General features: G+C 44.8%; 2 protein-coding genes across 3 annotated transcripts; one reads left to right on the forward strand and one right to left on the reverse strand.

The window, feature by feature from the left end:
* Positions 1 to 754: 754 nt before the first annotated feature.
* C1H6orf120 (chromosome 1 C6orf120 homolog) lies at positions 755 to 3584 on the forward strand. The gene is made up of 2 exons (XM_072739498.1): positions 755 to 860; positions 1188 to 3584. Exon 2 carries the CDS (start codon positions 1227 to 1229, stop codon positions 1779 to 1781), a length of 555 nt encoding a protein of 184 aa, XP_072595599.1. The 5' UTR covers positions 755 to 860; positions 1188 to 1226; the 3' UTR covers positions 1782 to 3584.
* On the reverse strand, positions 2619 to 23478 carry PHF10 (PHD finger protein 10). Of its 2 annotated transcripts, none has more exons than XM_072739490.1 (12): positions 23325 to 23478; positions 21298 to 21404; positions 19227 to 19357; positions 18327 to 18404; positions 16680 to 16813; positions 16433 to 16582; positions 15419 to 15528; positions 13743 to 13896; positions 8903 to 9058; positions 4324 to 4432; positions 3850 to 4038; positions 2619 to 2814 (listed from the first exon to the last, which is right to left on the reverse strand). In XM_072739490.1, the coding sequence occupies exons 1-12, from the start codon at positions 23409 to 23411 to the stop codon at positions 2729 to 2731; spliced, it is 1491 nt and encodes a 496-aa protein (XP_072595591.1). In that variant the 5' UTR covers positions 23412 to 23478; the 3' UTR covers positions 2619 to 2728. The 2 variants fall into 2 exon arrangements, with proteins under 2 accessions (XP_072595591.1, XP_072595583.1); XM_072739482.1 differs by having other exon boundaries at positions 18327 to 18410.
* Between the last annotated feature and the right edge of the window lie 415 nt (positions 23479 to 23893).

Here is a 23893-nt window from a genome sequence, read left to right on the forward strand (position 1 = left end):
CCCTCACCCCCGCACAACCCCGCTCACCCCCCCACCGCCCCTCAACCCGCTCACCGCCCCTCACAGCCCCCACCCCCGCTCACCGCCCCTCACCCCCGCTCACTCCCGCTCACCGCCCCTCACCCCCTCTCACAATCCCTCACCCCCCCACCCCCGCTCACCGCCCCTCACACCCTCTCACCCCCCCACAACCCCTCACCCCCGCTCACCGCCCCTCACCCCCTCTCACAGTCTCTCACCGCCCCCTCAGCACCCCTCACCGCCCCTCACCCCTGCTCACTCCCGCCCCTCACTCCCCACCCCCCGCTCACCGTCCCTCACCGCCGCTCACCCCCCCGGGACCGCGGCAGGCCCCCCCACAGCCCCAGTTCCACAGGCAGGGCAAGGCACCGAGGTTCCCACACCCGGACACCCGGGTCCACGACCCGCGGAGCCCCTCCCCTCCAGGTCCCAACAAGCCCGCACCCCGAAGAGACCCACTACTGCAGTCCGAAGCCCTTCGGGAGCCGGGCAGGAACTCCGCGTCCTCGCAGGGGCAGAGATGGGTCAGGTCACCCGGCCGGACCGCCGAGTCCCACCTGGGCCGCCCGCCCGCCGCACCGCCCGCCGCACGGCCCGCGAGGTGCCCGCTCCGGCACCCGGCCCCGCCCCCGTCGCCCTGGTGACGAGCCGCCGCGGCTCCGCGCCCACTGCCCGTCGTCAGGTCCGCCAGAGGCCAAAGGCCTTCCGTTTCCGGGTCTCGCCTCACGTCCGGGTCTCGCCTCACTTCCGGGCGCCGCCTCACTTCCGGTTGCTGCGGCGCGGCGGCGGCCCGGCAGCGGCACCGATGTCCCAGACGCGGCGCCCGGCGGGGAGCGGGGGTGAGTAGGGCCGGGGCTCCTCCGCCGCACAGCCGCCCCTCCGCTCGGCCCCGCCCTCCGCGCCCCTTCCGCCGCTGTCCCCCCTTCCCCGCGGCCTCCCCGCCCCCCCCGCAGCGCTCCGGCCCCTCCTCCCCCCTCGCCTCCCCGCACCGCTGCGCTCTCCCCTCCCTCCTCCCCTCCCTTCCCTCTGCACCTTCCGCCTCTGCCCTCCCCCCGCAGCGCTCCCTGTCTCTCCCCCCTCCTCCCCTGCACCTCCCCAGGGGACCGCCCCTGAGCCCCGCCCTGCCCCGCCCGCCGCGCTGAGGGTGCCCTCTGGTCCTCCGGCAGCGCGACCGCAAGGAGGCAGGTGACCGGCCGGCGTCGGGCATGGCCGCTGCCTGGAAGCGCGCGCTGCTGGTCCTGCTGGCCTCGCAGGTGGTGTCCTCGCTGAGCTCGGGGGACGAGGACGAAGTCCCCGAAGACTGGGTCCTCCTGCACGTGGTGCAGGGCCAGATAGGAGCCGGGAACTACAGCTACTTACGGCTCAACCACGAGGGGAAGATCGTCCTGAGGATGCAGAGCCTGAAGGGCGACGCGGACCTGTACGTGTCGGACACCACGCTGCACCCCAGCTTCGACGACTACGAGCTGCAGTCGGTCACGTGCGGCCCGGACGTGGTGGCCATCCCCGCGCACTTCCAGCGGCCCGTGGGCATCGGCATCTACGGGCACCCGTCCCACCACGAGAGCGAGTTCGAGATGAAGGTGTACTACGACCGGAGGCTCGAGCCGAGCCCGTTCTCCGAGGTCGCCGCCTCCGAGGCCCGGGACGTGGCTCACAGGCAGGCGCAGGCCCCGGAGGACGCGTCCCAGGAGGAGGAGTCCGTGCTCTGGACCATAGTGATTAGCGTCCTCAAGCTGGTCCTGGAGATTCTGTTCTGACGCCCTGGCGCGCCCTGGAGCCTCCTCCCTGAGTCTGCGAGCCCCGCTACGACCCAGCTACGTTCTCTGGTGGAAATTGTGGCTTCTGATTGGGGGATGGAAAATAAAGCCATACGCTTGCGTTACCTCATACACCCCAGAAGGAGGGAAAGCAGCAAGAACGATGTTAGGATTTTCTCAGAGGTCAAAATTCCTGTGAAAGGAATGCGCACAATAAAATGTTTAAACTCCGGTTGATAGCTTGTCAGGTGACTGAAACAGGGCAGTAGCCTAGGAATATAGAAGATAAAACAGAGCAGCATCAGATGAAAGGGCTGGTAGCTAGAATTGTGTTCTCCCTAGAGTTTCTGAATGAAGTTACAATGTGTTTAGGACTTTGAAGCTGCTGCTGAAATCAAGCCTGAAACGTACGTTTTTGCGCTTTTGTGTGGCTGCGGGGCTAAAGCGCTGGGCCTGCCCCCAGGTGGAGTGGGCGCCCCTGTCCAGACAGGAAACCCAGCTGCACCAACTCTCATCAGATCGTTTGTATTTATCATCCTGGGCTACCTATTAGTTAAAATTCTTCCATCATTAAATAACTGTTATGCTGCCAGTGGTAGGCCAGAGACCATATAGATTAGGAAAATTTCATGCAACTACTATTCACTTTCTGGTCAATGAAGGAATAGTTGAGTATTTCGATTACGTTGCCTAATATTTCCACTGAATTTCGGAATAGAGCCAAAGTACTAAAGATTTTAAAAAAACTTTTGGAAAATGAACTATTATTTCTCTAAAATTGGTTTCGAAGGTAAAAGTAGCTTATAATAAATAAAGTAGCAGATTTTAAGCACATAGTTAATTTCAGAAATCTTTTATTGGCATAAAATTGAGAATGTAAATAAATTGGCACCAAATATTTCATTTAAATCCATATTACAATATTGGGGTCAAAAAGCTATTTTATCTTATCCCTCTTTGCTGTTTTTCCCCCTTCTGCCCACTTTCCTGGGAGTTGGGGGGGCTCGCTGACAACAGTCACAAATCCAGCGACCTAGGAGAAAAATTGTTAGTTAATATACTATGAAATTTAATTCTTTAGGACTGAATTTTAAACCCATTTGGCTCTCCTTTAGCTATCACTAGTAATTTCTCTGTGGATTTGTGTTGTGAAGGGCACTTAGTTCTAATTTAAGGAGAAAAATAAACTCCCTTGAAATCATCAGTGTAATCAATACCATGTGAAATTCAATGCAAGTGGAGGGGGCAGGAGGCAATTGTGTGTAATGATGGGGACCTTTGAAAACTACCATCCTTTCTATAACCCAAACACTATCATACTTTGAGTTCGATAATACAAATCCTAATATAAAACTTGTTACAGAGTTTGGCTCACTTTCAGCCGTTTCCCTGCTGCTCAGTGGAAAGTGCTAGTCTAAACGTCCTCCCGAGGCCGGTGTACCAGACTCAGCACTTTAAACTTATCACTGATAAACTGCACCAAGTACTCCATCTGAGTTACTACAGAACTTCAAGTTGCCTGCTTCTTAATGATTCCCAGGAAACTTAGTTCTAGGCATACATTTTATAAAGTATTATACAGTGTTAACTATGCAAATAAGTTCTAAATTTACACAATTATGTGTAATATTTTAGTCCAATTACTGTGATTTATTCGACTCTGTGTTCATTCCAAAGTTATCTGAAATTGTCATGCTGTCTCATTTTATAGAAATCTGGTTTAATATTTATAAAGGCATAGCAGTCATTTTGTTAAGTTTCTGAATAGATGACATAAAAATAAAATCAAGGCTTTGAAACAAACTGATGCTCTTGCTTTAGTTCTTTCAGTAGAAAGACATGAGTTCTCTATGTATTAAGCTGTACCTCTAACACTTACATCCCACTTGTGATTCAGTTGGGTTACCTAGGGATGAAAAGCAGGTGGACATTTTCTGGGTAATCACAGCTCTGGTCACTTCTTGTGAACAGAAGGATCTTTATGGTGTTTATGTGAGCCTTTAAGAAAAAAAGGCTGGGAGAGTCCCTTCACTCAGAGATAATGTTCCTCCTTTTTTTCAGTCTTTACCTGATGGAATAGCACCAAGGCCCACACAAAAAGTATGATAACCTCTGTCACACACATCACAGAACATCATTTCTTCTTCGTGGTGGGGCTGTCCACATATAATGCAAGTTTTACACTCCATACATTGCCATGGGTAGGTCTTAATCATAGAAACAAGCTCCATTGTCATATCCAGGCAAGAAGGATGGCCTAAACCAAAACCAGCATTAGTATTTCACATAAGAATTTTGAACTTACTATGGCATAATCAAATGCTAATTTGCTTCGGGAGTTCTTGAGAATGGCTACAATGTTTAATCACCAAAGAAATGACCATACAAAGTAGAGAATACACGGGCTGCTTTTCTATGCCTCATAGGTCACCCTATATATTTGATGATTCTTTGACTCAGGTCTAGCTGACAACTAGAAATCCTGGTTTCTGAAGCAACAAATAAGGTGGTTAAAATGTTAAGAAGACATGTCAGTACTTACCACTGTTATCACACTGGGAGCAGTGTATAAGTGATTCAGCCTTCCCTTTCTTGTTGGACTCCTTACCCTTCAGACAAATTCCACATAGAGCATTTGGAATGACCTTTGGCTGGAAGGGTAGAAGAGGGCTATAAATTCATGCCAGAAGAACTTACTGTGGGTTCATAAGGAATTGTAACTGCCTTATCTTTACTTTTGGTATCTTGCTAATGAGGACCTTTTGGAAAGACCTAACTTGAGAGCCAGCTTTCAAATACAATGGCCTACTGGCTAAAGCCTTAGATGTGGTTTTAAAATTTTGTCAACAGCATGATCTCATGTTAGGATTACATGTGGCATTCTACACTGCCTACGTGCACAGTAAGATCTGTATAATGAACTGGAAGGGCAGGCTACAATGTCAAATTGCACTTTTAACTGGAAGAGAAAAATCCAGGTACCGAATGACCATTACCTAGAAGTCTGGCTTACTGTACAATGGAAGGCTCCATGTTAAGCAGCTTATATACTAATTTTGTTTAAAACCTGATTATTTTACAAAGTTGTAAAATTAGATCTATAAAATCTAAGTCACAAAACCAATATTTTAACAGTTTTAGTTGAAAGAGGTCTCATCCATACATTGTCATGTGCATAAATGTTTCTGGAAACCAAGCTATGATTATTCCCTTAGCATATCTAAGAATAAAAAAGCCTATGCTTAGGGGAAAAGCATTCAGTATAAGACACAAAACATAAAAAGAAGAAAAAGTAAGTTTTCAGACACGCAAAAAAAAAAAGCTATCACTTAAAAAAGTTACAATACCCTCATATTCTTGAGTACCGTTTGTTTTTTAGGTTAAAGATTTGCTCAATCAAATGAAAGTATTTGGGATTTAAAAAAAACATCAACACATGGAAAAGGAAGAAAAGATTCATGGCACCTACAATTATCAGGGGAGGGAGAATGTACACATCATGGTTTTGACCATCATAAAATGGTGTTCGTGCTACTTGAATACCTAGGTAACGGTGGCAGAAAAAGAAGGGCAGGCATGGGCCAAGTAGGAGCTGGGCCGGGGGCATGTGTGTATACATAAACTAGGGGGGAGAGTATCTTCAACAGGATTCTTGTATTTGTTTTATTCCAACCCAGCCAAGTATATCTTCTATTTCTCTCTCCTAAGCTACTAAACCAAAAGAGGAGCCTAAAGGAAACTCCAACTTTGTATACAGCATTCCAGCTTTGAAATGTCTCACTGCCACCTTCAAAACCTGCTAGGCCTAAACAATTTGTTCTTAATTATTTAAATTCTTTATGTCTTGTCTTTCTTTGCAAAAGATGACAGAGGCATTCAAAAATAATTTTTGGCTTATTTATTTAAAAAAAAAGTCAACCTTATACATAAATATAATAAAAACAATAACTCTAAACAATCACAAATGTCTCTACAAAATAATAAATACCATGGAAGTTAAAACATACATATAAAACTTTACCGTGAGCTATTCTACATCTCCTGTATGTGTATCTGTATACCCTGCTCCCCCAACAAAAGGATAGTGTCACATGCTCACACCATGTGCGGTGTGCAGTTACCCTCCGTTGTTGCTGCTACATTCTAAGCAGGAGGTTCTCGCTGTGTCTCCTACACCTAAATACGAAATAGCTAGACGTATACTTCTATGATGCAAGTTCTGACCCGGTGACGTCCACATCTGTAACTGCCATCATATACAGCAGAAAACTACCTCTCAATAGACCAAAATAAGAGCTCTCTTTTGGTTATGGCACCTGCACCGAATGTAAAAGATATACTTATTTAATACTTGTAGTTGAAGTTAGATACTGACATACCAAGTATTCGAACATCTTTCACTAAAGTCAGGGAAGTAACTACACAGTATTAAATTCTAAAAGAACTCCTCACAGGAGATCCTTTACAAAAGTCAAAAAGGAACAAAACACAAGGCTAGTCATTCACATTCTAGAGCAATTCAAGTTCTACAGCCATTAAAATATACATTCAACACCTATGATAAAAAGGAACACCAAGAAAATTCTAGGTTTACTTCTAAGCTTCACATAATATTTTGTTAAATCACTTAAAATTTTTCTTACCCAATAGTCTTCATCTTGATGAAAAGAGGGAATGACAGGGGTGGAGAATGGAGGGAGGGAGGGGGAGAGGGAGGGAGGTAGGGAGGGAGAGAGAGAGAGAGAGAGAGAGAGCTTTGTAGCATTTTCTATGGCAATTCTTTGTTCACTGAAGCACTCTGAGCTCTCTGAGAAGCACCCTGCTCAAACCCAGGCCTGCCAGCTGGGAAGCTAGTCTGGGAAGGAGACTCCTCTGATGGAGGAGGAAGGGAGCAGTGCACAGAACTCCCACAAAGATGACAGAACAGAACCCTACATCTGACAGAGACAGTTCTACCTCTAGTAACTGCAACAACATCCAAGTTTCACTATTGACAAGAAAATTGAAATTCTCCTCCTAATGGTTCTCAGCATCTCAAATAGAAGGCTCACAATACACTGACTTTCCTGTGTGAAAAATAACCAAAGATAAGTGAGACTTTCACGGTAGCACTAATATAGTATAGATTTTAATTATAAACTTGTCACATAGGCCTGAATCCTAACAATTATGCTTTAATTGCAGGTTAATGTAACCTAAACAATACTGTCCTACAAATTAAGGGCAAGCACTAGTGAATCTTACTAAGCAAGACATCAGATACATCATTTTTCTTAACTCCAACATATCTATATATATGACCTTCAGCTTGAAGTACCCTAATATTTAGGCACATCTTGGCTTATTAATATTTTTCATAGAGAGGTTACTTTTAATAAGCATGTTCACATTAATGTATTAAGTCTAGGTACTGGTTGTTCCAAACTTTGAAATACCTGAAACATTTTTAGGTACTAAAAATGTTCACAGAAATTATAAAATGTGTATTTTGCATATTACACTCCCTTGAGTAATATCAATTGAGATTAATCTATAGGATTTCTTCTCTATTAAATCAATGATACTGTGGAGCAATTCTTCATTTTCAGCCTCTATAAAAACATCTACTTCAACATTCTCTTCTCCGAACGCACGATGAATCCAGGCTTATTGTGAAAGATCTCCTCAATGCTGACTGACAGAGTACTTTGAGCTGCCACCCCCATTTGAAGACCAGCAACACACTCTGCAGCACACATACCAGGCTAACTTTCTAAGATTTAATCTTTGGAGTTCATTTGCTTTCAATTATAAGCATTAATTAAATCTTTCATTTTAAAACTTAAGTAAGCTACATATGTAAAAACAACTATAAAAAATCACATAGCTGCAGCCTACTGAAGCCATCCTTGGAAAGCCAACCCTTGCCGAAAGAAGCTTAAGATTTGCTTGTCATAGGCTGAAAAAATATGCTTTTTTAAAATTGATTATGTAAAAGCATTTTCAAATTAAATATGGATTAAATACACTAATAACACTAATTTGTTAAGTTGCTTTGTTTACTACAGGAAAAGAAAGGTAAGTGGACTGCTAGAAGGGTCCGTCTGGGGAAGGGAAGTTGGCTGGCAGCCCGCATGCACCTGTTCTTCTAGATCGTCCACCGCCATCCCAATCGTGACACACGATAAGATGTTTAAAAAGTCCACTCGGCAAAACTACTCGATCACCTTACTCTAAAACATTCCTTCAAACACCTTCATAACCACAGTAAGAATCATACTCGTATACATTCCAGACCATAGGAATGGTCCATTTTACTATTACTATCCAGAACATAAAAGTGTACAGCTGATTCACTCCTTGTAGGACACTCCTATCCCCCACGTGGGGATAAGGCTACTCACCTCTCACCAAGCCCTCTGAAGGGGAAAGGACTGCAGGAGGAGCAGTAACAATACTGCTGAGAGCACACTATCTTGCTCTGAGAGCATCCAGACCAGAAGTTAACAAGTACACGTACGTAAGCCAAACTACATCACTAAATAATGCTTAAATCCTGGTTGTAGAATTAGAGAGGCTATTTGCTGAGGTTAGGCTAAAAATCACCACAGTGTAAATAACAGGTTTTACTATTTTCGGTTACAGAATTAGCTAGATTTGGCAAATGGATCAAATAATCTTTAGATTAAACCCAGTTCTTTCTCCAGGAGAGGAAGCTTATTCCAAGAGTCTCTCCACCCTTACTTTACAGCTTAGCATGCTCAGCTATACTAAATACTAGGATATTTTAAATGTCAGATAATTATGATCTTTACTCCAAGGAAACAAAGGATAAAGTTCTGTCTATGAAATAAATTTTTAAAAACCCATACTTGCCTGGTTATTGTTTAAAAGACAAAAAGATTTTCTTATAAATTGTACATATACAGAAAACAGAAGCTGAACCATAGGCAAAAGTGACAGAAAAGCCACCAGGAAAATAAAGCAAAAAAGAAGGAAGCTGACAGAGGGCACACGCCACAGAAGAGCAGCTAGTCAAGTGCAGCAGGCAGAGCTCCGCAACTCTGAAAGTCAAAGTTAAACTATGTCGGGGAGAGAGGCTGGTCAGGGAAGAAGCGGAGTCAGGGGCTTTTTTCTTCTACCTTGTACCCAGGGACTGACTTGGACAGTACAGAACGTTTGGAAGCATCTTTTCTTGGAGTAGCAGCTTTGTCCTTGGATCTCTGTCTTCCCTGGAATGGCTCCTCCTGGCCGTCGGGAAGGCCTTCTCCTTCAGACACGTTGCCGGAGGAGCTGTCCTGGAGGTCAAAAGCACACACAGATTCCTTGGAACAGACACAGACTGAGAGTGACTTTGCATGCTACAGCAAGGATTTTGTTTAAGTTTTGAAGTTCCATCAAAGTAAAAATTAAAAAATAACTATAAATATAAAAAAAAATTTTCTAGTGCAAACTGAAAGAAGTCATGTTAAAAATCACCTACCTGTCTTAGAAATATGACAGCACAAAGCTGATTCCATTTATACCAGCAAGTACCTTAAGCCATTGTTTTCTGACTTAACATGAACACAACTGTCTGCTTCAACTGCTACTACTCCAAGACAGCTTCGACACCATTTGCCGTGTCACAAGGGGGCATTATTTGTTTCATAAAAAGTTGTTTAAAAACTAAATGGTCGGGATCCCTGGGTGGCGCAGTGGTTTGGCGCCTGCCTTTGGCCCGGGGCGCGATCCTGGAGACCCGGGATCGAGTCCCACATCAGGCTCCCGGGGCATGGAGCCTGCTTCTCCCTCTGCCTGTGTCTCTGCCTCTCTCTCTTTCTCTCTGTATGACTATCATAAATAAATAAAATAAATAAATAAATAAATAAAAAATAAAAAATAAATGGTCTTTTTGAACTTGGACACAGCAACTTCTTGCAAGATACATCCATGAAGGCAAGAGAAACAAAAGCAAAAATGAACTATTGGGACTTCATCAAGATAAGAAGCTTTCCCACCGCAAAACAAAGTCAACAAAACTACAAGACAACCTACAGAATGGGAGAAGATATTTGCAAATGACGTATCAGATAAAGGGCTAGTTTCCAAGATCTATAAAGAACTTATTAAACTCAACAGCAAAGAAACAAACAATCCAATCCTGAAATGGGCAAAAGACATGAACAGAAATCTCACAGAGGAAGACACAGACATGGCCAACAAGCACATGAAAAGATGCTCCGCGTCACTTGCAATCAGGGAAATACAAATCAAAACCACCGTGAGATCCCACCTCACACCAGTGAGAATGGGGAAAATTAACAAGGCAGGAAACCACAAATGTTGGAGAGGATGCGGAGAAAGGGGAACCCTCCTGCAGTGTTGGTGGGAATGTGAACTGGTGCAGCCACTCTGGAAAACTGTGTGGAGGTTCCTCAAAGAGTTAAAAATAGACCTGCCCTATGACCCAGCAATTGCACTGCTGGGGATTTACAAGAGAAAAGATACAGATGCAGTGAAACGCCGGGACACCTGCACCCCGATGTTTCCAGCAGCAATGTCCACAGTAGCCACACTGTGGAAGGAGCCTCGGTGTCCATCGAAAGATGATGGATAGAGAAGCTGTGGTCTATGTATACAGTGGAATATTCCTCAGCCATTAGAAACAACAAATCCCCCATTTGCTTCAACGTCGATGGAACTGGGGGGCATGATGCTGAGTGAAGTAAGTCAATCGGAGAAGGACAAACATTATATGGTCTCATTCATTTGGGGAATATAAAAAATAGTGAAAGGGAATAAAGGGGAAAAGAGAAAAAAATGAGTGGGAAATATCAGAAAGGGAAACAGAACATGAGAGACTCCTAACTCTGGGAAACGAACTGGGGGTGGTGGTAGAAGGGGAGGTGGGCAGGGGGTGGGGGTGACTGGGTGACAGGCACTGAGGGGGGTACTTGACGGGATGAGCAGTGGGTGTTATTCTATATGTTGGCAAATTGAACAACAATAAAAAATAAATTAAAAAAAAAAACAAAACCTAAATGGTCTTAAGTAACTGTGGGTATTGGGCAGCCCGGGTGGCTCAGCGGTTTAGCACTGCCTTCAGCCCAGGGTGTGATCCTGGAGACCCGGGATCGAGTCCCACATCGGGCTCCCTGCATGAAGCCTGCTTCTCCCTCTGCCTGTGTCTCTGCCTCTCTCTCTGTTTCTCATGAATAAATAAAATCTTAAAAAAAAAAAAAAGGGCAGCCCGCGTGGCTCAGTGGTTTAGCGCAGCTTTCAGTCCAGGGCATGATCCCGGAGACCTGGGATCAAGTCCCACGTCAGGCTCCCTGCTTGGAGACTGCTTCTCTCTCTCTCTCTCTCTCTCTCTCTCTCTCTCTCTCTGTCTCTATGAATAAATAAATAAAATCTTTAAGAAAAAAATATTTAAAAAAAAGTAACTATGGGTATTTTTACTGATTAATAAATATCATTTAAGAAGTTCTTCATGCACTCACTTGTACTCCCATGTAAGCGCCAATATCGTCAAGCCTTTATGACAGTATCTGACGTGTTTTAAATGTCGAAATTTAGGAGCTCAACATCTGATCATTTAATACTTCATTTGTTTTTTTTTTAATACTTCATTTGTTAATTTTAAATTTTCTAATTAAAATTAAAATGCTATATATTCATATAAATTATGAAAATTATAAATCAAAATATTGGGTTATCTGTAACTACAATAAATATCCTGAGAACTACTGGGAACATGAATGCATGTCTACATACAAAAAACCCAGATTCACACATTCACACGTTCACACGTTTACACATACCCTATCAATTCATATCCCTCATTTTTTTTTTTTTTTAAAACACAAAACTGGTGGGGCACCTGGATATCTTAGTCTGTTAAGCATCTGACTCTTGGTTTCAGCTCAGGTCCTGATCTCAGGGTCGGGGATGGAGCCACAGTGTCCGGCTCTGCTCAGCAGGGAGTCGGCTGGAGATTCTCTCCCTCTGCCGGTCCCCTACTCCTCTAAATTAAATAATCTTTAAATATGTTCTTGAAAAAAAAACCACACACCCACAAAACTGGATTATGCTGTGTGTATGCATGTGTTTTTTAATGGTTTAAAGCATTATGTGGGGCAGCCCAGTGGCTCAGCAGTGGAGCACCTTCCTTCAGCCCAGGGCGTGACCCTGGGGTCCTGGGATCGAGTCCCACATCAGGCTCCCTTCATGGAGCCTGCTTCTCCCTCTGCCTGTGTCTCTGCCTCTCTTTCTGTCTCTCATAAATAAATAAATAAAATCTTAAAAAAAAAGTATTATGTGGATTTTATCACATCATAGATATTCTTTGTGGATTTTATCACATCATCAGATATTGGTTTTTTTTTTTTTAAGATTTTATTTATTTATTTATTCATGATAGACATAGAGAGAGAGAGAGAGAGAGGCAGAGACACAGGCAGAGGGAGATGCAGGCTCCATGCCGGGAGCCCGACACGGGACTCGTTTCCGGGACTCCAGGATTGGGCTCTGGGCCAAAGGCAGGCACTAAACCGCTGAGCCACCCAGGGATCCCCTAGATATTCTTTGAACTTCATTTCTATCATGTAATAGATCACCTACTGTGGACATTAAACTTTTTTTTTTTTTATATTTTATTTATTTATTCATTGAGAGAGAGAGAGAGAGAGAGAGGCAGAGACACAGGCAGAGGGAGAAGCAGGCTCTGCATAGGGAGCCCGATGTGGGACCGGATCCCGAGACTCCAGGGCCATGCCCTGGGCCGAAGGCAGGCACCAAACCGATGAGCCATCCAGGGATCCCCTGTAGACATTAAACTTATTCCTAATTTCCATTATAAAAAATACTGTTAACACTCCAATGGCAGGACACCTGGGTGGCTCAGTGTTTGGGTGTCTGCCTTTGGCTCAGGTCGTGATCCTGGAGTCCTGGGATCGAGTTCCGTGTCCCGCGTCGGGCACCCCCAAGGAGCCTGCTTCTCCCTCTGCCTATGTCTCTGCCTCTCTCTGTATATCTCATGAATAAATAAATAAAATCTTTAAAAAGAAAACCAAAAACTCCAATGGCCATTTTTTTCCTAATTAAATTTTGTCCTTCAGATAAATTCTATTAGTGCATTTGCTAGGTCAAATTCTGTGCAAGTTAAAAATCTTGGTATATGCTGTTAAATGCTCTCCTGGAGTGTTGGGTTACTTTTTACTTCTACAGGCAGAGTGAGGGAAAAATCAACTATAACATCATGCCCACACCACAGCTCCCCTTTTACCAATAAAAAAAGGAGCAAAGTGGTACCATCACTTTAATACTTGAATAGCATCTTATTTTATGTAACATGTACCATTAAATAGGTTTTACAAGTTGTTGGGGACAAAAAAATAAACTGCCCATTTAATAGTAGCACATTCTCAGGTTCAGGTTGGCTATAAGTACATTTAAAAATGGCCAATTGCTAAATACATTATGCTAGATGAAATAAAAATCCTCTAGCAACATGTTTTTGCTCTCCTTCCCTTCCACAGAGCACACCAACTCTCCCAGTCATGCAACTAAAGTTTGCAAAAAAAAAGAAAGAAAAAGGCATGCAAGAAAATGTACCTAATAATAGCACAACATACCAGTCACCTTCACATTTTCCTATAGGAAATCTAAATTACTAATTAAGCAATAGGAACACATGTTAATGTGCTCCCGAAACTAAGCCAGTTCAATAGGATTGCAAACTAATGTCCATGACCTTTCATAACCTATTTGTGATAACTTTAAGGACAACTTTAAATACAAAACTTACCAAAGGCTACCCACAGCCTGTCTGCATCAATGCACATAATAAATAATTGTCTCAATGAAAGCGCTCAGGAAATTATATGCAACTGTCCTTTTTCAAAAAGGGTGGTGGTACAATTTTAATTCTACATTCTGGGAAAAAATTAGCAAAAACTCAAGGGGAAGGAGACAGCTCCTAGTAAAGATCAATGTTCCTACCGAAGTGCCTTTATGTTTCCGTTTCTCGTCGCCTCGACCATCCTCAGCATCATCAGAATCCCCGTCGCTGTCAAGGGCTGGGAGCTCAGGATCCAGAGGGGGCTCATAAAGCGCGGTGTTTAATGGCAGATACCGCAGCTCATCTGGTGAGTATCTGAGGATCAGAGAGATGACTGTCACTTGTCTTTTTACGATTAATACGAATGATCTAATTTGTGAGCTTTAAAGGTAGCCTTAACCTCCTCAATTAACCCCAAATACTTTTGGAAAATGACCACAAATGTAACAAATAAGTTTTCATTTTGTATCAAGTAAGGAAAATAAATGAGAAGCCTAAATGTTTTTTACACCAGGCTAAGAGTGTATCATATGCATTGATTATTATCAAAAAGAGGAAGTCTCCCTCCTTTATCTTCAACCCAAAATAGAAAAAAAAGTCAGCAGACTAAGGTAGAACTGTGGCAATTCAAGACTGTGCACAAAACCCATGCCTCCTGATCACTCCCACCCTCCCCTCACCCCGTATCACTGCTTGTGGGTCCCCTGTGGACTGCAGGACGATGCGTCCACCTCACAGGTGGATGTGATGATGACATCAGTCAACACACATGATGCACAGCAGTGGGTGGTACATGACATTAAGAAATTTTTTTTAGGATCCCTGGGTGGCGCAGCGGTTTGGCGCCTGCCTTTGGCCCAGGGTGCGATCCTGGAAACCCGGGATCGAATCCCACGTCGGGCTCCCGGTGCATGGAGCCTGCTTCTCCCTCTGCCTGTGTCTCTGCCTGCCTCTCTCTCTCTCTCTCTCTCTCTCTCTCTCTCTCTGTGACTATCGTAAATAAAAATTAAAAAAAAAAAAATTTTTTTTAAAAACTTGTGATGCATGTACTCTAACAAATGTAATCATCACTTTTAATAATTTGCTGACCCCAAAGCAAAATTAAGATCTGCTACCCATGATTTAAATTGGACTTTCAAATAGTATGATCCTATAGTCTATTTTAAACACTGTTCTCAAACAAACAAAAAAAAAATAAATAAAATAAAAATAAACACTGTTCTCTAAAGACCAGTCTCTATCCTCAAGAACATAAAGCTTAAAGGTGAGAGTTTTCAAACAAAAGGACCCTGTTAGCCTTATTTTCAGTTACACCCAGGTTGGGAATGAGAGAGAAGCAGCCATCTCGTGACAGAGTGGAAGCAGCAGCCAGGCCAGGGCAGTGACGTGGCCGGCACAACCAGGTGGCCCAGCCCGCCCTGCAGCCATTCTGCTTCCTCCTTGACATCCTCTGCAGACTGAGCCAGTGCTTCCCGGTCGGCAGGTCTGGGGTTGTGCCCGAGAGTCTGCACTCCCAATCAGCTTTCAAATGACACGGGTGCTGCTGGGCCATGAAGCACAATGTAAGGACCGAAGCGCTGGTCCACCTGCATCTACCATGGACACACGAACAGGTGTGGGCAGGGAGATGGGCAGCTCCAGCTTTGTTGGCAGATGTTTACATTCTGGCTGAAGGGTGTTCTTCACTGATGAACCACAGAAAACAGGATACTGGCCCAGATCTCACACAACGTCTCAAGGTGGTACACACAGAGCTCAACTCTTTGGAGGCAAGTACACAAGACTCTGCAGTCCCCCAGCAGCACCCAATAACAATGGTAATAAAACCAATGGATACCTTTTGTAGTATTCCTGGAACTGTCCGGGGATGAGGGCCACTGGGTAAGAACTGACCTTGGTTCGCTCAGTTGGTAACACTTTGTACTTCCCCTGAGGCACCTGGATGACCTGGGTTGACGTGAAGAGAAATACGTAAGTGATTCTATGCTGGGAATTCAGGTCCTAGGAACACAATCCTTCCTGTTCTCCACCATGCTCCTTCCCACAAAAGGCTAAAAACACAGGAGACATTAGGAACTAAAACCTAAGGGTACAGTGGGGACGTTTCTAGCCATACAGGTGAAGTTTATCTGGCCCTTCACCACAGCCAGCACTTCTGAGGGAAAGGTAGCCTGACTTCTGCTCACCACTGGCAAGAGCAGCAGGAGCTGAGCAACACATACAACGTCCTCATCTATGAAATGAGAACAATACTAGTTTCAACCTCACATGGCAACTGTGAGAATTAAGTGAATTAATATGAAAAAATTTCTTAAAACGACCCTTGGGACAAGCAGCCACTATAATATACACCTATTAGTCTCATTCAGGAGAAATGTCAACCACAGAGCAAAAGACACCACCCTCACATATATACACACACACACAGAAGTGAACAGGGCGTTACTAGCACATCATTAAAAATTATATCCTAGGGATCCCTGGGTGGCGCAGCGGTTTGGCGCCTGCCTTTGGCCCAGGGCGCGATCCTGGAGACCCGGGATCGAATCCCACATCAGGCTCCCGGTGCATGGAGCCTGCTTCTCCCTCCGCCTGTGTCTCTGCCTCTCTCTCTCTCTCTGTGACTATCATAAATAAATAAAAAATTAAAAAAAAATTAAAAAAAAAAAAAAATTATATCCTAAATCCTGGAGCAGGAAAGGACACATCGCCGGTACAAAAAAACAAAAACAAAAAACAAAACAAAAAAAACACACCACAATGGCTAAATAAAATAAAGGAGATACTGAGCACTCTACCATGACAAGCAATTAAGTGAGGTTCGGGAACTAATAAAGTTAAGCAATCCTACGTGTGTCTGCAAGTCAAAATAAGCTCTTCTTTCTTCCATACGTTCCCGGTTTAAGTTGCTGTTAAATTCAGCTGCTTTTTTGGCAGCTTTCTTAATATACTCAGGCACTTTGCTGGCTTCAACTTTCTGAGTATTCTGTTGTTGCATTTGCTGAAATAAAAATATTACAGTTGGAAGTCACATGTAACTTTACAAAATGTCATTCTCCCCAAACCAAATAAAAGATGCTAGTCACCTCAATACTTACAGAATACTCTTTATAATGATCTGTAATTCGCTGACGTTCTTTTTCTTGTAAAATAACAGAATATTCAGCATGTTTGGCCGGATATTCTTTTATCATTAAATCAATCACTTCATCACTACGCAATGCTGTTAAACCTATTTCAGACAAAAGAAAAAAATAGTAAAAAGCTCTTTTAAGGCTAAGTGAACGAAACTACTTATCGAAATTTGCTTTTCCTCCAAATTACTCTACATTTAGAGATCCCTGGGTTTAGCACCTGTCTTCGACTCAGGGCATGACCCCGTGGTCCCAGGATCGAGTCCCGCATCGGGTTCCCTGCATGGAGCCTGCTTCTCCCTCTGCCTGTGTCTCTGCCTCTCTCTCTGTCTCTCTCATGAATAAATAAATAAAATCTTAAAAAAAAAAAAAAAACACAAACCACTGTACATTTAAAGTTTTCTAGTAGTCAAAGGAAAATATATTAGAAAATAATAAAAAACAATATTCATAATATAAGTCAAACAACTTTTCAAAAAGCTCATAAAATTTGCAAAGGAAAATAAACCAATCTTTCAACCAAATTTTTTTTTAAGATTCAATGTACTATAACATATCCCTTTATTAAAAACAATGGCTAAATAATGATGCATACTAACTATAGGCAGTTGAGACATAAGGATTATTCTTAATCTAATATCCTTAGTTAAGTATATTAGAAGAAAAAAAGAGCTTTTCAATATGTTGCAGTAGTCTTCAAATTCAATATGCCAGAAATTAGAGTCCATTCAAATTCCAACAAAAGCATCAGCACACACATACAAGTCATACAGCCATTTTCAAAACTCAGAGCATCAGAACACCCATGGTTTTATGTTAAAAAATAGCCGAGCTGCATTAAAATGTTCATGAAAGAAAAACTGCAAAGCATGTAAATAATCATACAGAACTAAAAATAGAGCAAAATGTGCTGTTTAATAAAGACCAACACTTTTAAAAACTACTAATACAAACAAAAACAAAAACAAAAACCTACTAATACCAATTTTGCACACACACACATGCTGAGACTTCTGTGAAATATTATAAAAGGCCATTCTCTTATGTATTTTGTTTTAAAGATTTTATTTATGCATGAGAGACAGAGAGAGAGAAGGGCAGAGACACAGGCAGAGGGAGAAGCAGGCTCCATGCAGGGAGCCCGACGTGGGACTCGATCCCAGGACTCCAGGGTCACGGCCTGAGCCGAAGGCAGACGCTCAAGGCTGGGTCACCCAGATGTCCCTCTTTTGTACTTTTTTAAGATTTATTCAAGATATATATACATATATATATATAGAGAGAGAGAGAGAGAGGATCCACAAGCAGGGGGAGGGGCAGAGGAAGAAGCCGGCTCCTCGCTGAGCAAGAAGCCCCATGCAGGTTTCAACCCCAGGACCCTGGGATCAGGACCCGAGGTGCAGGAAGATGCTTTACCGACAGAGCCACACAGGTGCCTGTTTGTATTTTTTTTTTTTTTTTGCCTGTTTTGTATTTTAACAAAAACCAGAAGTAAACAATTTAGCCCTTAAATAATTCGATTTATCTTATTCATTTTGTAAAGTACTTCAAGAAAAAGGACAAATTCCCTTCCAACATCACCTCATCAACGTCTGTTCAAGCCCCCATTACCTAGAGTGCACTGTGTCTCCGTGATGACGTTTAGCTCCCGCAGGTAGAGTTTCTCCTTATGGGACAAATCTCGTCGCTCTAAATCTCCAAAAAAAAGAACAAAAGACTATTAAAAATAGTCTTTTACATTTGTAACATTATGCATTTGTAAAACTTTCAAAAACTTAAGATTTTTAAAAAGTTTAAACTCTTCATGGATTCAAAAAAGTACTGCATGTTACATATTCCACAGATTATTAAAAGAGACCACGCAATCTTACAAAGTCAAGGAATAAGCTAAATTAAAGTCGAAAACAGAATAACCCAAAGCAAGAATAACTTAGTTGCACAGACAGCTTTTCTCCAATGCAGACGTGGCCCCATGTAGCTGTCCCCGTCGCTTAGGTCAGGGAGCAACGGTAAGGAATGGGACCCCTCTGCATACGGCCATAACATATGACTGTTTCTAAAACTTTCCCCAGGAAATTCACCTTCCTCATTTTGCTTTTTTTTAAAAATATTTTTTTTAATTTTTATTTATTTATGATAGTCACAGAGAGAGAGAGAGAGAGGCAGAGACACAGGCAGAGGGAGAAGCAGGCTCCATGCACCGGGAGCCCGACGTGGGATTCGATCCCGGTTCTCCAGGATCGCGCCCTGGGCCAAAGACAGGCGCTAAACCGCTGCGCCACCCAGGGATCCCATCATTTTGCTTTTTTAAGTCCGTTTTTAAGGCATAAGAGCAAACAGAGTGGAGAGAGATGTTGGGTGAGAGCAGAAAGGAAAATCAGCCAGCAGGAGAATATACAGTTTATTAAAAATGATCTATACTCAAGTACTCAGAAGTTGAGAACCTATCAAAAAGAATTACTATTAGTTAAAAGTTAGACTTAATCTGTTACATAAACTAAGACTTAATACCTGGATATTTCCGTTTAAAGGAGGTCACACCCAAATATTCACTGACTTGTTCTTGAAGCATATAGTATTCTCCTGTTTCATCAGGTGGCCATTTGTACTCTATCAAATTTTCTGCTGGATAGTAGCTAAAGCTAAGCACAAAAATATGTATTATGCCTTAAATGTGGCTTGTATTAAGTTTTAACCATTTTTATTTTAAGGATTTATTTTTGAGGGGTTTTATTTTTAAGAATTTTGTAGAACTACTTGATTTAAATTCTCAGTCTTCTGACTCTGCCATACAAACAACTTCCCAATTGTCCAAGAACACCCAAAAACAGGCAGAGGGAAAGGAAGCAAGGGTGTGCGATACCAAACAAAACAGTAGCAGGAACACGTGCACACAACCCAAATAACCAAGACTCACAACTGTCCGCAGTAAAGGAATCCGGTAGTAAAAAAAAAAAAAAAAAAAAAGGAATCCGGTAGTGTATGAGATCTAGAAGGCCAGAACAGGGTGGGGATATCCTTTCTGAATCCCCTCTCTAGGGCTTCACGCGCATACACACTAGTTCATCCGCCCGAGGTACCAACTCACTTCCCATCTGCTGTTCAATGAGTCAAAACAGCTAAGAAAGCAGAACTTCAAAAACCTGTTTCCAATTGAGCTGAACTACAAACCACAGTTATTTGTTCTCACAGACTCCCCAAGGCCAGAGTAGAGAACAGACCTAGTCTGATGGAGCCAGTGTACTGCCGACCAATCCCAATCCTGAGAAGCTGACTACGCATTTCTGGACCTGGACAATTCAACCTCTAAATCTCATCAGTGGACAGCACAGGCAAGAACGTGACATTACTTAATATGTCCAGTTAAAAATAACAACCAAAAAGAGTTTTCTCAAAAACAGTGTTGGGAAATTAGATAGATATCCCAAAGCGAAAATATGAAGTTGGACCCTCACTTCCTATCACATTCAAAAATAGATCAACAACCTCAATGCAAGAACCAAACCAGAAAAGTCTTAGAAAACACAGGAGTAACTCTTCAGGATCTCAGATTTGGCAACTGTAGACATGACACCAAAAGCATGAGCAACAAAAGAAAAACAGGTTATTTGAATTTCAACAAAATTAAAAATTTTGTTTACCAAAGGACTCTATCAATCAGATACTTTTACTCTATCAGAGTAAAAAGGCAACCCACAGAATAGGAAGAAAATATGGCAAATCCTGTACTTTAAGTGGTTAATAAGTAGAATGCATACAAAAACTCCTACAACTCAGAAACAACACCCAACTTAAAAATGGCGAAAACACTTGAAGAGACATTTCCCCCAGAGATTCACAAATAAGTCTGACAAGATGGTCAACACATCACTAGTCATTATGGAAAGTCAAATCGAAAGGACAGTGAGATGCCACCTCACACCCCTTAGGACGGCTCTTACCAAAAAGACTGGGGCACAAGCACCGGGGAAGGACATGACCCAGTGGACACCGTGTCCCACTGGCAGGAAGGGAAACCGCCGCGATTGCGGCGGAAGGTCCCCAAAGTGCGACACGCAGAGTCCTGTCGGATCCAGCTGCTACTCTCCGAGGGACACACCCAAAGGAACTGAAACCAGGGACTGACCAGACATCCACACACCTACGTCACCGCAACCCTGTGCCCAACAGCCTAAAGCGGGAAACAACCCGGGCCCGTCCCCAGAGGGAAGGACATACGAGAGCTGCTCTGTCCCCCCCCCACGGAGCACAGTTCAGCCCTGAAGAGAAATTCTGACATTCGCTACAACATGGATGAGCTTTCAAGGAATCATGTGGAAAGAGGCCAGACATGGAAGAGCAAATACTGTAGGACTCCACCTACGTGAGGTGCCCTACGTCACACGGAGAGGGGGACAGGGGCTGCCAGCCGTGGGGAAGGAGGGAATTGGCAACTGTCACTGCTTCATGGCTAAGACCTTTCCACACAGTAGTGAAGTGTTCCGGAAGGGTGCAGGTGGCAGCTGAAGTGCCGGGGAGGAGGGAGGTATTGCAGAGGAGAGAAATGTACCACAACTACTATTAAGCAATAAAATGACAGTACCCAAGATCTTGACTTGAAGTCTCACAACTCCTAGAGCTATCTCCTGAGCCCATTCGCCTCCTTTTGGATGGTTGGGTCCCATCATTTGAATTATCTTCATTATCATCCTATACATTCAAAAAATTCAAAACATAAGAAGAGAAACAATAAAAAATAAGAACGATTATGTATCTTCCCAGACTTGCTACAAGGCTCCACTTAAAGGTTCTTTAATGACAAATGATTATACAAATGTTAACTTTCTATTATAACTAAGAAGGGCCAAGATTTTGGCACGGCAAGACCTGAAAAAAAAAAAATCTAAAAAAAATTAAAAAGTGATCTTTTGTACAATCAAAATAAGAAAAATCATAATTAACCTGTAAATGTAAATCTACTTTTCCTTTCTTAGCAACTGCACTTAAAATGCCATGTACTTTAAAAACAAACATGTAAAATTGCTGTTAACAGTCTTAATAGTAAAGCAAACTCTCCAACCCAGTTAGGAAAAAAATGTGTAGATCATTTCATGTTTAACTCAACTGCTAGGGAGTTGATAGGACTATTCTAAAGGAGTCCTATATACTTCTATTTCCATGAAAAAAGAAAATACAAAGACTAAAAACAGGTTACCAACCCTGTTAGTTTTTTTCTTACATTGCAAAAATCCAGCAAAAATATTCCCTAGTAAGAGTCATCAATTGATACAGCGAGAGACGTGCATCCCCACCAAAAGAGGAACGGCTTAAGCAGTTTTAGGTGACATTATCTGTGGTGAGGCATTAATACCAAGACTCTAGTTGGGCCATTCCATTCAGAACATAAGTGAGCCATCAGATGTTAGCAAACTGATTTATTCACATTACTAGCTAACGCTTAATGACCATAAGGCGTACGAAAATAACTAAAACAAAAAAAAAATCAATTAAATGTAGATTTGTAAGATGAATACAATTTTGTTAAATAGCATTAGGTCTTCTTGCTACATGTTAAAACGAACCCGATCCAGCAGAGTACAAGGCTGGCCTGGCACCGTCCTGGGCGCTGGCCTCCACCAGCTGAGCCTGTGCTCTCTGAGCCGCCTCCTCTTCGTAACACTGAGGCCATAACGCGGCCTCATGACGTGGCTAATACAAGGATTAAAGGAGTTAAACACGCGGGAAGCGCTCAGCAGGGCCTAGCGGGTCATGAAGTGTCCTATAAAAGTTGACCCGTGACGACAACCAGAAAGTCTCAAACGGCTCCGCTGCTAGGAACTGACTCCGATTCTTTCTCAAATAGTGTGTGTGTGTGTGTGTGTGTGTGTGGCATGTTGTCCTTTTTAGCTCCTGTATAATAATAAAAAAACTGCCTATTCCCATTAAGAAAGGCAACCAGGTAGGAGATGGAGAAGAGAATAAAGGTTATTCTCCAAAAATGTGCATTTAACAGTAAGAATCAGAATGGAGACAATACGATCTCGGGAATAACTCCCTTTAATAAACAAATTCAGGTATTACGGTTTTGTTTTGGGTTTTGTTTGTTTTTTGGTTTTTGCTGTTTTACTCACGACTAAGCATTTTAAGGACTTTTAGGTATATTTAAGTATATTTCCTTTGCTTTAAAAGTTGAAATACCCCCAAAAAAGGTAACGTGCAAAGTCCTGAGAAAAGTCGCTGGGACGAGGGCGGGGGCCGCACAGGTGCGCGGGGGGCCGTCCCGCCGCGGCCACAGGTGGGCTCCCGCCGCAGGTGCGACCCCGCGACCCCGCGCCCCCGCGCCCGCTTCCGGGGCCCCCGGGCCCAAGCCCCGACTGCCCGCACGCGGCCGCTCCCCCAGCCCCGGGACCCAGTTTCCAACTAAGTTCCCGGGGCTGCGGGGCGGCAACGCGGGGTCCCGGCCGCCCCGGGGTCACCCCCGCCCCGCCCCGCCCCGCCCCGGTGTCCCCGCCGCCGCCGCGAGGCGCGCTCCGAACCCCCGCGGCCGCCCCAGGGCCCGGGCCTCGGCGGCCGCGGCCTCCGCTCCCCCCGCGGGAGCCCCGCCCCGCCCCGCCCGGCCCCGCTCCTCACCTTCGGGGACGGCGCTCCGGGGGTGGCCGGGTCGCTGTCGCACGGCCGCGGGGACAGCGCCGCCCCGGGCCCGGCCGCCGCCGCCATCAGCCCGAGCGCCCCGCGCCGCCGCCGCCGCCGTCGCCGCCGCCTCGTCCCGGCCGCCGCCGCCGCCGCCGCCGCCGCCGCGCGGGCCGCCCGCCGCCCGGGCCCCGCCCCCTCCGCCCGCCCGCCGCCCGGGGGCCGGCCCCTGCCTCCGCGCGCCCCGCGGCCCGCCAGCGCCGCCGCCACCGCCATGGCCGCCGCCAGCGCGCCTCCCGGGCGCCGCGGCTCAGGGGGCGGAAGGAGGCCGCCGGCCGCCCGCGCGCGTCAGCCCCGCCGCCCGCCCCGCTGCGGCGCCGGCCCCCGGCCTCGGCGCGCCCCGCGCCCCGAGCCCCCGCCCCGCCCCGCCGCCGGCCCTCAGCCGCCCGGCCCTCAGCCCCGCCGCCCGGCCCTCAGCCCCGCCGCCGGCCCTCAGCCTCCCGGCCCTCAGCCCCGCCGCCGGCCCTCAGCCGCCCGGCCCTCAGCCCCGCCGCCGGCCCTCAGCCTCC

This window comes from Vulpes vulpes, chromosome 1, assembly GCF_048418805.1.
Source record: "Vulpes vulpes isolate BD-2025 chromosome 1, VulVul3, whole genome shotgun sequence".
NCBI lineage: Eukaryota > Metazoa > Chordata > Mammalia > Carnivora > Canidae > Vulpes > Vulpes vulpes.